We start from the raw sequence: 14,997 nt of genomic DNA on the forward strand, positions 1-14,997 counted from the left end.
TGTGATTCATGCCACGTGCGCTTAACCCGCAGCCCTACCGCTGAACTCCCTATTCTTACTTTTTTGTTGCCACCAGAGTTATCGCTGGGGCTTGGTGCCAACACTATGAATCCACTCCTCCTGGTGGCCATTTTTTCCTTTTTTTTTTTTTCCCTTTCTGTTTTTATTTGACAGGACAGAGAGAAGTTGAGACGGGAGGGGAGGTAGGGAGGGAGAAAGAAAGACAGACACCTGCAGACCTGCTTCACAGCTTGTAAATAAAGTGGCCCCTTTGCAGGCAAGGATCCACGGCTGGAACCCGTGTCCTTTCTCATGGTGATATGTGTGCTAACCTTGGGCACCACTACCCAGCCCCCTTAGTCATGGAGTTTGTAATGCGGTGTGAAATTTTAAATGAATAGTTATAATCATAGATAACTGGGGGTTAATTTTTGTTCTTTCATAATTTACATGGAAAGTCTTTTTTTTATACTCTGATTTTTATAAATCTTATTTATGCTAAGCCAAAGTAATACAGATATTCAGTCATGATCTGACAGCAAGCCATTTGAAGTTAACTGTCAGAGTAGGGAAAGCTATGTATAACACTGACTTCCAGGTTCCTTTTGTTTTTCTTCCCTGCGTTGGGGGTACACTCAAATGAGATTTCCCCACTCCCAGACTGGCTTTTTCATCCTTTTTACTTTATATAGGGAGATCAAACATTTTTATTGTTGTTTTTGTTTTCGCTGAGACTTCACTCTATAGTTTTTCAGGAGAGAGAAAGAAAAATAAAAAAGTTTCAAAGCTTCCTTCAATGTGTTGGGGACTGGACTCCAACCTGGCTCCCATGCATGGCAAAGTAGGCACACTATCTGGGAGGCCTACCATGCCAGCTGCAGATAGGTACATGGAGAGAGGAAGGAAGACCACACACAGCACAAGAGCTTCTCCCAGTATCCTGGCACTCGCATGCAGTGCTGGGGCGCCAACCTGGGCCATATGCTCAGTCAGGCAGGGGCTCCTCTTCCACGTTTTTTTTTTTTTTTTTTTTTCTCCATTTTTGTTGCCCTTGTTTTATTGTGGTAGTTATTATTGATGTCATTGTTGTTGGATCTTCCAGGTTTTTTAGCATAGAAATATTTACCTTTGGGTATACTGTGGAATTATTTCTCACTTTAGAGGAAATCAATGGAGTTTTATGTTTACTTCTGTTAAAACAGCGAATGATTTTTTTTGCATCCCTTTAATTAGTGATAGTTATTGAATCCGTGTGATACTGGAACAAGGACAACACGGAGTGCTTATAGAATTAAGAGTCCATGAGAGTTGGGTGGTAGCGCAGCAGGTTAAGCACAGGTGGCACAAAGTGCAAGGCCGCTCTAAGGATCCTGGCTCGAGCCCACGGCTCCCCACCTGCAGGAGGCTCGCTTCACAGGCGGTGAAGCAGGTCTGCAGGTGTCTGTCTTTCTCTCCCCCTCTCTGTCTTCCCCTCCTCTCTCCATTTCTCTCTGTCCTATCCAACAACGACAACAACAATAATAACTACAACAATAAAACAACAAGGGCAACAAAAGGGAATAAATAAAAAAAATTAATGAAAAACATTATAAAAAAAGATTTTTTAAAAAAGAACTGAGTCCACAAATAAACTTTTAAAAAAATTATTTATTATTATTATTTATTTTCCCTTTTGTTGCCCTTGTTGTTTTATTGTTGTTGTAGTTATTATTATTGTTGTTGCTGATGTCTTTGTTGGATAGGACAGAGAGAAATGGAGAGAGGTGGGGAAGACGGAGAGGGAGGGAAAGATAGACACCTTCCAGACCTGCTTCACCGCTTGTGAAGCGACTCCTCTGCAGGTGGGGAGCCCGAGGCTCGAACCAGGATCCTTACCTGGGTCCCTGCACTTTGCCCCACATGCGCTTAACCAGCTGTGCTACTGCCCAAACCACAATAAACTTTTTTTTTAAAATATTTATTTATTATCTTTTGTTGCTCTTTTTAAAAAATATTTTCTTTTATTGCCCTTGTTTTATTGTTGTAGTTATTATTGTTGTTGTCATTGTTGGATAGGACAGAGAGAAATGGAGAGAGGAGAGGAAGACAGGGGAAAGATAGACTACTGAAGACCTGCTTCACCACTTGTGAAATAGTTACCATGCAGGTGGGAAGCCAAGGGCTTGAACTGGGGTCCTATGCTGGTCCTTGCCCTTTGCACCAAGTGCGTGAAACTTGCTGCGATACTGCCCGACTCCCTGCTCTTGTTTTTTTATTGTTGTAGTTATTGTTGTTATTGATGTCGTTATTGTTGGATAGGACAGAGAGAAATGGAGAGAGGTGGGGAAGACAGAGAGGGAGGGAAAGATAAACACCTGCAGACCTGCTTCACCGCTTGTGAAGCGACTCCCCTGCAGGTGGGGAGCCTGGGACTTGAACCGGGATCCTTACTCCAGTTTTTGTGTTTTGTGTCACAGGCGCTTAACCAGCTGCGGCTACCGCCGACTCCCCACAAATAAACTCTTAAGTAGATATGGTATGTTATGATATTTATTTATGTTATGACATATATAAGTATGTCAAATTAGTGTGTCCATTTAATGTGTAAGCCCTTCATAACTAGGGCTTCTACCTTGGAACTGCAAGGTAATTTACAGTTTTATTATTATTATTATTAATACTATTATATTTATTGAATAGAGATGACCAGAAATCGAGAGGGTAAGGGAAGATACAGAGGGAGAGAGAGAGAGACTTGCAGCACTGCTTCACCATTCAGAAAGCTTCCCCCCTGCCCCCCCCCCCCCCCCCCGCAGGTGGGGTACAGGTGTGTTTTTTTTTTTTTTTTTTTTGCCTCCAGGGTTATTTCTGGGGCTCGGTGCCTGCACAATGAATCCACTGCTCCTGGAGGCTTTTTTTTTTTTTTTTTTTTTACTTTATTCCCTTTTGTTGTCCTTGTTTTGTTGTTGTTGTTGTTGTAGTTATTATTGATATCATTGTTGTTGGATAGGACAGAAAGAAAAATGGAGAGAGATGGGGAAGACGGGAGAGAAAGACACCTGCACACCTGCTTCACTGCCTGTGAAGTGACTCCCCTGCAGGCGGGGAGCCGGGGGCTCGAACCTGGATCCGTAACTCTAGCTAGTCCTTGTGTTTTGCGCCACCTGCGCTAAGCCGCTGTGCTACCTTGGACTCCCGAGGCTTTTTGTTGTTGTTGTTGTCCTTGTTGTTTTATCGTTGTTGTGGTTATTATTACTGTTGTTTTTTATGCTGTTGTTGTTGGATAGGACAGAGGGAAATCGAGAGAGGAGGGGAGACAAAGAGGGGGAGAGAAAGACACCTGCAGATCTGCTTCACCGCTTGTGAAGCGACCCCCCTGTAGGTGGGGAGCCGGGGGCTCGAACTGGGATCCTTTCCGGTCTTTATGCTCGCTTAGTGCCATGTGCGCTTAACCTGTTGCACTGCCGCCCAACCTCCTACAGGTCTTTTGTTTAATGATGACAAAAATTTAGCAGCTTTTGCTTGGCCTTAGTTGGAGGTGTTCTGGCTATTTTCTAAAGAAACCCAAAATTCTTACAAAATTACTTAGGAAAAGTTTGAATAGATTTGTAGCCAGATATTTAAGTTACTCTTTCATGTCCTTCAGAAAGGGAATGTTTAAATTATTAGTTTTTTATATATTTATTTATTTTCCCTTTTGTTGCTCTTGTTTTTCATTGATGTTGTAGTTATTATTGTTGTTACTGGTGTCGTCATTGTTAGGACAGAGAGAAATGGAGAGAGGAGGGGAAGACAGAGGGAAAGAGAAACATGGACACCTTCAGACCTGCTTCACTGCCTGTGAAGCGACTCCCCTGCAGGTGGGGAACCGGGGGCTCGAACCGGGATGCTTACTCCAGTCCTTGCGCTTTGCGCCATGTGCACTTAACCCGATGCACTACCGCCCGACTCCCAGGAATATTTAAATTATTTTGATACACTACTTTGATGGTGGGTACTGTATGGATACCCCTACAATCTTATAATTTTATAAACTGGTATTAAAGCACTAGTAAAAATAGAAAAATAAAATAAATCTGGCACATCTACCTAATTGAATAGCATGCGGTCATTAACAAGATGAAACTCTTTTTGAACCCCTAGATTTTTTTACCGCCTAGTTTCTTTCTTGTTTATTTGTTCTGGATAGAGTTAGAGAAAGACAGAGAGCGAAAGAGAGAGACCTGCAGTACTGCTTCACCACTTAGGTAGCTCTCCCCTGCAGATGGAGACTGGGGACTTGAGCAATGTAATCCGTGCTCAACTGAATGCAGTACTGCCTGGCCCTGCCTAGATTCTTTTAAAGATCTATTTTAGGGAGCCGGGCTGTGGTGCAGCGGGTTAAGCACACATGGCGCAAAGCGCAGGGACCAGTGGAAGAATCCCGGTTTGAGCCCCTGGCTTCCCACCTGCAGGGGAGTCGCTTCACAAGCGGTGAAGCAAGTCTGCAGGTGTCTGTCTTTCTCTCCCCTTCTCTGTCTTCCACTCCTCTCTCCATTTCTCTCTGTCCTATCCAACAACGACTAAAACAACAAGGGCAACAAGAGGAAATAAATATAAAAAATAAAAATAAATAAATCCTTAAAGATCAATTTTATTGATTTTATAGCAGAGGGAGATACATCAAAACATCACTCTGGTACATGTGCCTCCAGGGATTGAACCAGGAATCTCAGGCAAAGTAGTCCTGTATTCTACCAGCTAGATTTCTTTTTCTTTTCTTTTTTTCTTTTTTGCCTCCAGGGTTATCGCTGGGGCTCAGTGCCGCCACTACGAATTCACATTTTTTTCACTTTATTGGATATGAGAGAGGAGGCAAGAAACAGACACCTGAGGACCTGCACTGCAGCTTATGAAGCATTCTCCCTGCAAATGGGAAGACAGGGGCTCAAACAGATCCTTGAGCAGGTCCCTATGCTTGTACTATGTGTGCTTAACCAGGTGTACCACTACCTGGCCCCCTCTTTTTTCTTTCTTTCTTTAAAATTTATTTATTCACAAGAAAGGTAGGAGAGAGAGAAGAGAGAGAAAGAACCAGACATCACTCTGGTACATGTGCTGCCGGGGATTGAACTTGGGACCTCATGGTCGGGAATCCAGTGCTTTATTCACTGCACCACTTCCTGAACCACTCTTTTTCTTTCTTTCTTCCTTTCTTCTTTCTTTCTTTCTTTTTGCCTCCAGGGTTATTGCTGGGGCTCAGTGCCTGCACCATGAATCCACTGCTTCTGGAGGCCATCCCCCCCTTTTGTTTTCCTTGTTGTTGTAGCCTTGTTTTGGTTATTATTGTTGTTGTTGATGTCATTCGTTGTTGGATAGGACAGAGAGAAATGGGAGAGAGGAGGGGAAGACAGGGGGAGAGAAAGATAGACACCTACAGACCTGCTTCACCGCCTATGAAGCGACTCCCCTGCAGGTGGGGAGCCGGGGGCTCCAACCAGAATCCTTATGCCGGTCCTTGCGCTTTGCGCCACATACACTTAAACCGCTGTGCTACTGTCCGACCCCCTCTTTTTTCTTTTTTAACGTGAAACCACAGTATGAACTGAGGTCCTTGTGTATGCATGGCACCACCTAGTGGCTTTGTTGGTTCTTTTTTTTTTGGCATTCTATATGTTAGGGGAGAGAGGTACCACAGCAAGCCTAACTCCACCAGTGATCTATGGAGTCCTCCACACCCAGGCCTCTATCATGAAGCTCCCATGTGTGCTGCAGCTCAAACCCCGAACCTCATGCATGGTGTGGTGTGTGCTTTATCCACCGTGTGGTATCTTCTGACCCTAAATGTCCTAGATACTAAGGCAGGTGAGAAGAATGAAATATATTTGCTTCCATATGAATAAACTATCTACAGAAAAGTATAAAAATTGTATGCTGCCCAGTTGGTAGTTGGGAGGCAGGAACCATGGAATGGAAATTTCACTGCAAATACTATTAGAACAACATGTGTATATTATTTAAAAATTGAAATTAAATTTGTCATGATACTCTTCCTAAAATATCTAAGTTAGATGAATATGGCCCATCATAAATCATCTTCCTCCTTCTTCTAGCGTTTGCCCTTCTTCCGTAGCCAGTCAACAGCAAAGCTGTCAGGAGCTGCTTGTTGCTGGCTTTGAAAGTGACTGGGATCCATGTGGATTCAGTCGGCTAGGAAGGATCGTCAGTTTCCCCAATGAATGGGGACTCACGGGATGCACCACGAGAAGGTCGATCCAATGCAACCCAATCATCTTCCTTATGTTAAATATCAATATATCTGACTTCTCAGTGAATCTGTTCACTGAGAAAGATAGGTCAGTTTTAAGGAGTTGCTTAAGGTAATTAATTCAGAATACCTTTCCCACTAGATAGACACCTCCAGACTAACTACTTGCTCCACAAGATTAAAATTAACCCAGTTATTTTCCCCACCAACTTGAAACAACCCTTTTGCACATTTTATTAAGACATATAGGACTTACATATTTTATGGATATTTGCGATACTATCTGCATACAGTTTGTGTGTCCTGTGCTTCTTCACATAGTATTGGATTTTTTTTTCTGCTCCTTTTGTAGCTTATCTTGCTTATTTCTTGGATCTTGGCTGAAATGTTACTTTTGCAGGTAGCATTCCCTAAAGCAACTTGCTTTCCATAGAAGCCTATTCTCTTCCTACCATCACAATTGTAAAATAATAATTTGTTAATTATCTTTATTCATTTATTGGATTGAGACAGCCAGATTAAGAGGGAAGGGGGTGATAGAGAGGGAGTGAGAAAGAGAGACAGCTAAGTCACTGCTTCATCACTTGCAAAGTTTTTCCCCTGCAGGTGGGGACCAGGGAGGGGCCTGAACCTGGGTCCTTGTGCATTATAACGTGTGCTCTCAACCAGGTGTGCCACCATGTGCCCACTAAAATAATTATTTGTGTACATTTTAAGTTTAATATAGTCTTTTTTGACTGGGTAGCTTTATACAGAAGGCTTTTTTGTCTCTGAGTCTCTGGAACCTGGCTTAGTAACTGTTACACATAGATGCATATATCCACGCTTGTGGCAAAAGAAGCCTTTAAAAATTTCTAAGCTGGGAGTCGGGCTGTAGCGCAGCGGGTTAAGCACAGGTGGCGCAAAGCACAAGGACCGGCATAAGGATCCCGGTTCGAACTCTGGCTCCCCACCTGCAGGGGAGTCGCTTCACAGTCGGTGAAGCAGGTCTGCAGGTGTCTATCTTTCTCTCCTCCTCTCTGTCTTCCCCTCCTCTCTCCATTCCTCTCTGTCCTATCCAACAACGACAACAACGATAATAACTACAACAATAAAACAACAAGGGCAATAAATAAAATAAATATTAAAAAAAAAATTTCTAAGCTTAGGGAGTTGGGCGATAGTGCAGTGGGTTAAGTGCAAGTGGCGCAAAGCGCAAGGACCGGTGTAAGGATCGTGGTTGGAGCCCCTGGCTCCCCACTTGCAGGGGAGTGGCTTCATAGGCAGTGAAGTAGGTCTGCCAGTGTCTGTCTTTCTCTCCCCTTCTCTGTCTTACCCCTCCTCTCTCCATTTCTCTCTGTCCTATCTAACAACGACAACATCAATAACAACAACGAAAAAGACAAGGGCAACAAAAGGGAAAATAAACAAATAAAATTTAAAAAAAATTCTAAGGTGGGAGTCAGGTGGTTAAGCCAGGTGGCGCAAAGCTCAAGGACCTGCGTAAAGATCCCAGTTCCAGCCCCCGGCTCCCCACCTGCAGGGGAGTCACTTCACAGGCAGTGAAGCAGGTCTGCAGGTGTCCATGTTTCTCTCCCCCTCTCTGTCTTCCCCTCCTCTCTCCATTTCTCTCTGTCCTAACAACGACAACATCAATAACAACAACAATAACGAGTACAGCAACAATTAAAAAAAGGGCAACAAAAGGGAAAATAAAAAATTCTAAGCTTAAATTTTAGCGATTGCAGACAAGAGTAATTTCTGTGACTTGAATACCTTTCTAAGTGGGGTTCTTGCCATAGGGATATACCAGTGACACAAAACTATTTCCTCTGCTTGAGCTTTCTGCAATTGTAGCTTAAGTCATTTAGTATGAAGTTAATTTATATATGACTGTATAAATAGTACATCTTACATATTATGTAGTGAGTGGGGCAAACTAAGAATGCACTCCCAGGTCCTGTTTCAGAGTATGTATAAGAATCTACAACTTACCCTGCATTTTGTTCATTCTCTCTTTAATAGTTCAGTGACATTGTAAAACTTTGTTTAAACAAGTATGTTTTCTTACAATATTTAGTCAGTTTTAGATATTAAAGAATATTTAAAAGATATTTTCATATTAAAAGATATTTCATCAGAAGTCAAGAAACTTTTGTTTTTGTGGTCCATGAGGTGGTGCTGTGGATAAAGCATTGGATTCTCAACCATAAGGTCCCGAGTTCAATCCCTAGCCACACATGTACCAGAGTGATGTCTGGTTCTTTCTCTCTCTCTTATCTTTCTCATGAATAAATAAATAGATTATTTAAAAAAAAGAAAGAAACTTTTATTTTAATAAGGAACTGTCAAGGATGCCTATTTGTTTTTGGAAGCTTTAGCAATTTATTAGTCATTACTTTTGCAAACAGATCAGAATGAGAATTCAAGGAAAAATAGAAATATTCTTGGTTCTGATGCAGTGTTAAGGTCTAATGTGGAATAAGATAAACTAGTGACTTACTATCTTTATGTACATAAAAATGATCTGGTGGTTGTTAAAATACAAGTTCTTCAACTTGTACCTTTGCTCCCATATATATGGTGAAGCAAGTTGATCAGAATTTGCATGATCAATAAGCAGCCCAGGTGATTCTCTGAATAATGTGACTCATGCCCATACTTTGAGAATCTTAGCATGAACAGGAAGACTATTTCATAAGAACTTAAAGAAGGTCTATATAAGACTCTATGGAAATATAAGGAGGAAATAACCAACTGTGCCTAGAAAAGTCTAAATCATCAAGAATGAGAAAGAAAATGTGAGATGGGCATTTTCTTCCTACCCCCCCTTTTTTGCATTCTATAAATAAAGTGTTTCTATTAATTAACGTTAATTAAATGTTTCTTCTAATGCTTCCAAAATTTCAGGCCACTAAGGCGGGTGCAACATCTATGATACACTACATGGTTCTGATATCAGCATTCTTGATGCTCATCACTTTGTGTGGATGGGTGCTTTGGAAACTTGTCAACCTTTTTCAAAGCCATTCAGTCCTCAATCTCCTTTTCCTTGGTTACCCGTGAGTACTCCAGTTTTACCATTTTATTAGTATGTTTTTTAAGAAATTATTTAGGTTACCATAGTCATGGACATACCTGAATAGGTTGCCACAGTTAACACTAAAGCATAGGGAGAAATCATATATATGTCACAGAAAAACCTTACCAACTCAGTATGGCTTGCCAGAGAGACCTGCATACCTGTGGATCCAATGTTAGAGGCTATAGCTCACAGACTTGGAGGGGCAGGGATAGAGGATGTCACCATTGCTGTTGACTGGCTGAACTAGAAGGAAGGCAGAGGATGAAGAGACACAGTCCCTAACATCAGTGAATTCCTAGGTAGGAATAAAATTCTGTGCTGCTGATAGACTGAAGACTAGGACCAAATACTTAGGTCAGGTGAATTAGATGTAAGAAATGTAGGTAACTGAACTTGTTCCTCCCAGGAATTAGGCTTTTTGCATGTATAGGGACCTGGTTGGACCATGAAGGCAGAGCAACTTTTTTTTTTTTTTTTGCCTCCAGGACTATTGCTGGGACTCAGTGCCTGCACCATGAATCCACTGCTCCTGGAGGCCATTTCCCCCCCCCCCTTTTTTTTTGCCCTTGTTGTTGTAGTCTTGTTGTGGTTATTTTTGTTGTTGGATAGAACGGAGAGAAGTAGAGAGAGGAGGGGAGGATAGACACCTGCAGACCTGCTTCACCGCCTGTGAAGCGATTCCCCTACAGGGATCCTTATAGTAGTCTTTGCGCCTTGTGCCACGTGCGCTTAACCCGCTGTGCTACTGCCCGACCCCCTGGCAGAGCAACATTTTTAAATTGTGCTTCTAGATTACTCCTACCCCTATCCCTCAAGATTTTGTCAAAGTTGTCTCTCTTTAATCCTTCTGTCCTCACCCTTCAACCAAGAATTTCACTCCAGAGTTCCACCTATGGGAAAACAAAGGGAAATAGTGTAGATGCAAAACCATAAACCTTCACCAGGAAACCTTTTTATAAGTAATATCGAAATCCTTGAAGAGAATGATAATTCTGTGGGATGAAATTTACAGGTACAGAAATTAAAAGAGCAAGCATAATGAAATTAGAGAATCTCAGCTAAACACAGAAAAGCAGATCCATGATGTTAGAAAAAAGATATAGGCGTTCTTCACCTAAGAGACTGAAGATTAAAAAAAAAAAAAAAAATCTCTCAACAAAGAGGCATGAACAAACAGAATGAGTGGAATAGGGGGCCAGCTGGTGGTGTACCTGATTAAGCGCACATGTTATCATATGCAAGGACCCAGGTTTAAGTCCCTACTCCCCACCTGCAGGGAGGCAGGGAGAATGATTCTTGAGCAAAATGAGTGAAATAAAATCCATAATGGTAAGCATAATAGTCAGATTCAATCTCACATATGAAAGTATTAGCAAAACTGGAAATAAAATTGTAGTAATGGCTCAAATGGAAAGAAAAGATTTAGGGCAAAAAATATCATGAAACCAGGAGGTATATCAGATTGCATTAGAAGATAAAACACAATCTCAGGTATCCCAGAAAGTAAAATGAGAAAGAAGAAACTGTCAATAACTATAGTCATGTGCCACATAGTGTTTCGATTAGCAATGTGTATATATATGTATATATGCTATATTAAGTTGGTTGTATCATTATGTTGTGAAAATAAATAATATGTGCACATAGTAGATAAAATCACTTAAAGGTACACTTCCCAAAAATATGCCTCTGTTAAATGCCACACATGACTAAACACCCTCGTTTTCTTATCTATTTCTTATCTGTTAAAAGGATTTTTTCCCTCCGTTCCCCCATGTCCCCCCACCCCCTAGTCTCAAATAGCTTATCAGGTTAGAGAAAATCAGAAGACTTAACAGCTGTAGATCTTATCTTGCATATGTGTGCCACTCTTCATAATCTCTGCTATAACTTTTTTTTTGTTGTTAGTTAAAGATTAATTTATTGATGGGAGAGGGAGAACCAACCTAGGAGTTGGGTTTGAGAATCCAACACTATCTACTGGGCCACCACCTGGGCCACTGCTACCTTCTAAATCTTCATTTCATCCCTAGTGATCTATTCTTACCCTCCATTTCATTTTTTCATTGTAACTAGAATTGCCACCAAAATGGAAATGTATTCATGTTAGCCGTTTTTAAAGTTCCTTAATGAACCATTTCCTTTTTTTTACAAAGCCCTCCATTGTCTAATCCTTTAATGCCACCTTTCTAGTGTCTCTTTGTCTTGTATTACAATACCATTACAAACAGCCACAAACCATGGTGGCACACCTCAGTATGTGTTTATTGTGCATGTATTGCAGTCAGCTAGAATTTAGGTGTCTCAGGCTAGAGAAACCGCATAATGGTTATGCAGAAGACTTTCCTGCCTTGAGGCTCCAAGGTCTCAGGTTCAATCCGCAGCACCATCATAAGCTAGTGCTGAGCAGTGCTCTAGTCTTTCTCTCTGTATCTCTCTCATTAGAATAAAAGAAAAATAATAATAAAGTTAAAATAAAGGAATTCAGGTGTCTACCTGGTATCATAAAAAAATTCACAATATAGAATTTAAGATTGAAAATTGACAGTTGGGGTGACTCATGATAAACCTCAGAGAGGGAGATAGCAATATCAGATTTTATACAAAGCACAGTTAGGGTGACATAGTCATCTATACAGATTTAAGACTTTCCCAGTAAAGATCATGCATATTTATGAAGGGGAAAGATGGATATAGAGAGTTGAGGAACATAAGAGCAGTCATAAATTACATGCAACAAAATGGCAGTGTAAATATCACCAGAAGGGGGAGTCGGGTGGTGGTGCAGTGGGTTAAGCGCATGTGGTGTAAAGCGCAGGGACTGGCATAGGGATCCCTGTTCGAGTCCCTGGCTCCCCACCTGCAGGGGCGTCGCTTCACAGGCGGTGAAGCAGGTCTGCAGGTGTCTGTCTTTCTCTCCCCCTCTCTGTCTTCCCCTCCTCTCTCCATTTCTCTCTGTCCTATCCAACAACGAACAACATCAACAGTGGAAATAATAATAACCACAACGAGGCTACAACAAGGGCAACAAAAAGGGGGGGGAAATGGCCTCCAGGAGCGGTGGATTCATGGTGCAGGCACCGAGCCCAGCAATAACCCTGGAGGGAAAAAAATATATATATATCACCAAAAGCATGCTCTTTAGAAAGGTGACCAGAGGTTGGATTGGACTCCATTACATAGACTCCACTGGCCAGTTCTATCCAGTCATGGATCTAGAGTCCTTATCAGTACAGTGGTGTTTGTAAGGCTCTGTCTTGGTCCAGTGAAAGCTAAAAGAATGTAACTATATAGCCTTCCAAGGAAGGGTGCTCACACTGTCTAAACCATAACCCTCAGATCAGTTTGCTTTTGATTCTCCAACCCCAAGTCCATTTTAGTTTTATTCAAGAAAAATGATGCAAAGTTACAAAAAGTTAACACTGGGTTCAATTACATATCTGGGATTATTTAAGCACCTTTCTCCACATGTCTCTCATGCTCTGGCTGGTTTGCATGAGCATGGTCTCATTAAATCGAGTAGCATGAGAGCATGCCTCAGAGTGCTTTGTGACTATAACATGTCTGTCGACATTTTGTTGGCCACATTGAGTCACCTTATTGACTTTGGTATGAGCAATATTGATTTGCAACCTTCTCACCTTCACAACTGTGCACATACGTGTACGAGTTCAGCCTATTTCCTCACCTGCCTCTACTTTCCCAGGGCATGTTCACAGTGCATCCTAGAACTGCTGCTAACCACCTTCTTATTTAATAACAAGCTCAACCTTTATAGAAAACTGAATGAGTGGCATTAAATTTTATGTCAAATGTATTTATTTCACATGTGAGAGAAAAGTTGGAGCACCACTCCAGTATATGGGGCACCAGGGATCAAACTAGCAACCTCAGGCCTGCAATTCCTGTGCTTGACCAACTGTAGTCCCTAACTGCTTGTTAATTTTTTTAAACTTTGTTTGTTTGTTTGTCTGTTTTATTTGATAGGACAGAGAGAAATTGAGAGAGAAAGGGGGGATAGAGAGGGAGAGACAGGCAGGCGGGGGCCAGGGGCTTGAATCCAGGTCTTTATGCACTGTAATGTGTTCACTTAACCAAGTGTACCACCACTTAGCCTCTCTGGTTGTTAATTTTTTAAATAAGGATATGAAACTAAATGATATGCATACACATATATTTTGTTACTAGATGCTTTCCCCTGAATTTATGTCAATGAAATGGCAATTTCATTTATAATACCTATGTCTCTTAATAAGATCTTAAGGAAGTATTTAAGAACATTTAAAAACTTTTTTTTAATATTTATTTATTTTCCCTTTTGTTGCCCTTGTTCTTTTTTTATTGTTGTTGTTACTGATGTTGTTGTTGTTAGATAGGACAGAGAGAAATGGAGACAGGAGGGGAAGACAGAGAGGGGGAGAGAAAGATAGACACCTACAGACCTGCTTCACCACCTGTGAAGCAACTCCCATGCAGGTGGGGAGCTGGGGGCTCGAACCGGGATTCTTACGCCAGTCCTTGCATTTCACACCGTGTGTGCTACCGCTCGACTCCCTTAAGAACATTTTTAAGGAAAGAAAGGATGGAGTATCTGTAAGGATGTATCAGAAGTTGCAGGTGTATTCCTTTAACCAGGTAATTCTACCTGTGGGTATTTATTGAAATTCTAAAACTTTTCATTAATCTTTCAAATATTTATTGAGTGTGTAGTATATTTGAACCACTATCCTAGGCACCAAGAATAAAGCAGTGAATATGCCTAATATTTGCTTAGTGAAGCTTAGAGTGCAGTGAAGGAGAAGTAAACCAAGAAATAAAAAAGGCCTAGTAATTGTGAAACATGTAGTGTAGTAAGATCTCTGGATAAAAGAAAGAAAAAAAAAACACCCAAGACAAGACAGAGAACTGGGGGTGACAGTGCGGTGGGCCATGTAGTGGGGTGGAAAGGGACTCCTTACTAAGAAGGCAAGATTTAAGGTAACATCAAGCCATCCAGAAATTACCAGGTATGTGCAGACCTGTGTAGCAATGTATTTGTTGCACTGACATTTATGGTAGTAGAAAATACAAACAGCATAAGTTTCCAACGAGAAGATGAAATATTCCATATAAAATATAAGGAGACCACAGGTGCCATCAAAGATCAGATGTTAGAACTATGTTAGTAAAATAATAAATCATCAGAATGACAGAACTTAAATACATATCATATAAATATGCAAACCGTACATTAATGTTGTTTGATAAACTGATAGTAAATGCATGATCTGGGAAGCTCTGCAGTCTCTTCCCACAAATGCAATACATGTGCGCATAGTAGACTAGAAAACTAGAGAAATAATTCATGTCTTTTTTCTACAGGTTTGGTGTTTATGTTCCTCTCTGCTGTTTCCATCAAGATAGTAGAGCTCATCTTCTTCTTACAGACTACAACTACGTGGTTCAACATCAGGCTGTAGAGGAAAGTGCCTCAACTGTGGGCTTGGCCAAATCCAAACATTTTTTCTCCTTACTGGTGGAGTCTCTAAAGGAACAGTTTAATAATGCCACACCCATCCCCACTCACAGCTGCCCCCTCTCACCTGACCTCATTCGAAATGAAGTAGAGTGTCTGAAAGCAGACTTCAACCACAGGATAAAGGAAGTTCTCTTCAACTCCCTCTTCAGTGCCTACTATGTTGCTTTTCTGCCCCTGTGCTTTGTGAAG

The 14,997-nt window shown here is 41.3% G+C and overlaps 1 protein-coding gene across 3 annotated transcripts in view; it reads left to right on the forward strand.

The window, feature by feature from the left end:
- Positions 1–14,997, forward strand: part of TMEM39A (transmembrane protein 39A) — a 43,203-nt gene that overhangs the window by 22,373 nt on the left and 5,833 nt on the right. For all 3 annotated transcript variants that reach the window (XR_009551648.1, XM_007532107.3, XM_060198312.1), the window contains 2 exons: positions 9,116–9,267; positions 14,652–14,997. Coding sequence is in view for 2 of the 3 variants with exons in the window: in XM_007532107.3 (XP_007532169.1) it covers positions 9,116–9,267; positions 14,652–14,997 (498 nt within the window). In the remaining variant the exon portion in view is untranslated. The remainder of the gene's footprint in view (positions 1–9,115; positions 9,268–14,651) is intronic.

This window comes from Erinaceus europaeus, chromosome 9 (assembly GCF_950295315.1).
Source record: "Erinaceus europaeus chromosome 9, mEriEur2.1, whole genome shotgun sequence".
NCBI lineage: Eukaryota > Metazoa > Chordata > Mammalia > Eulipotyphla > Erinaceidae > Erinaceus > Erinaceus europaeus.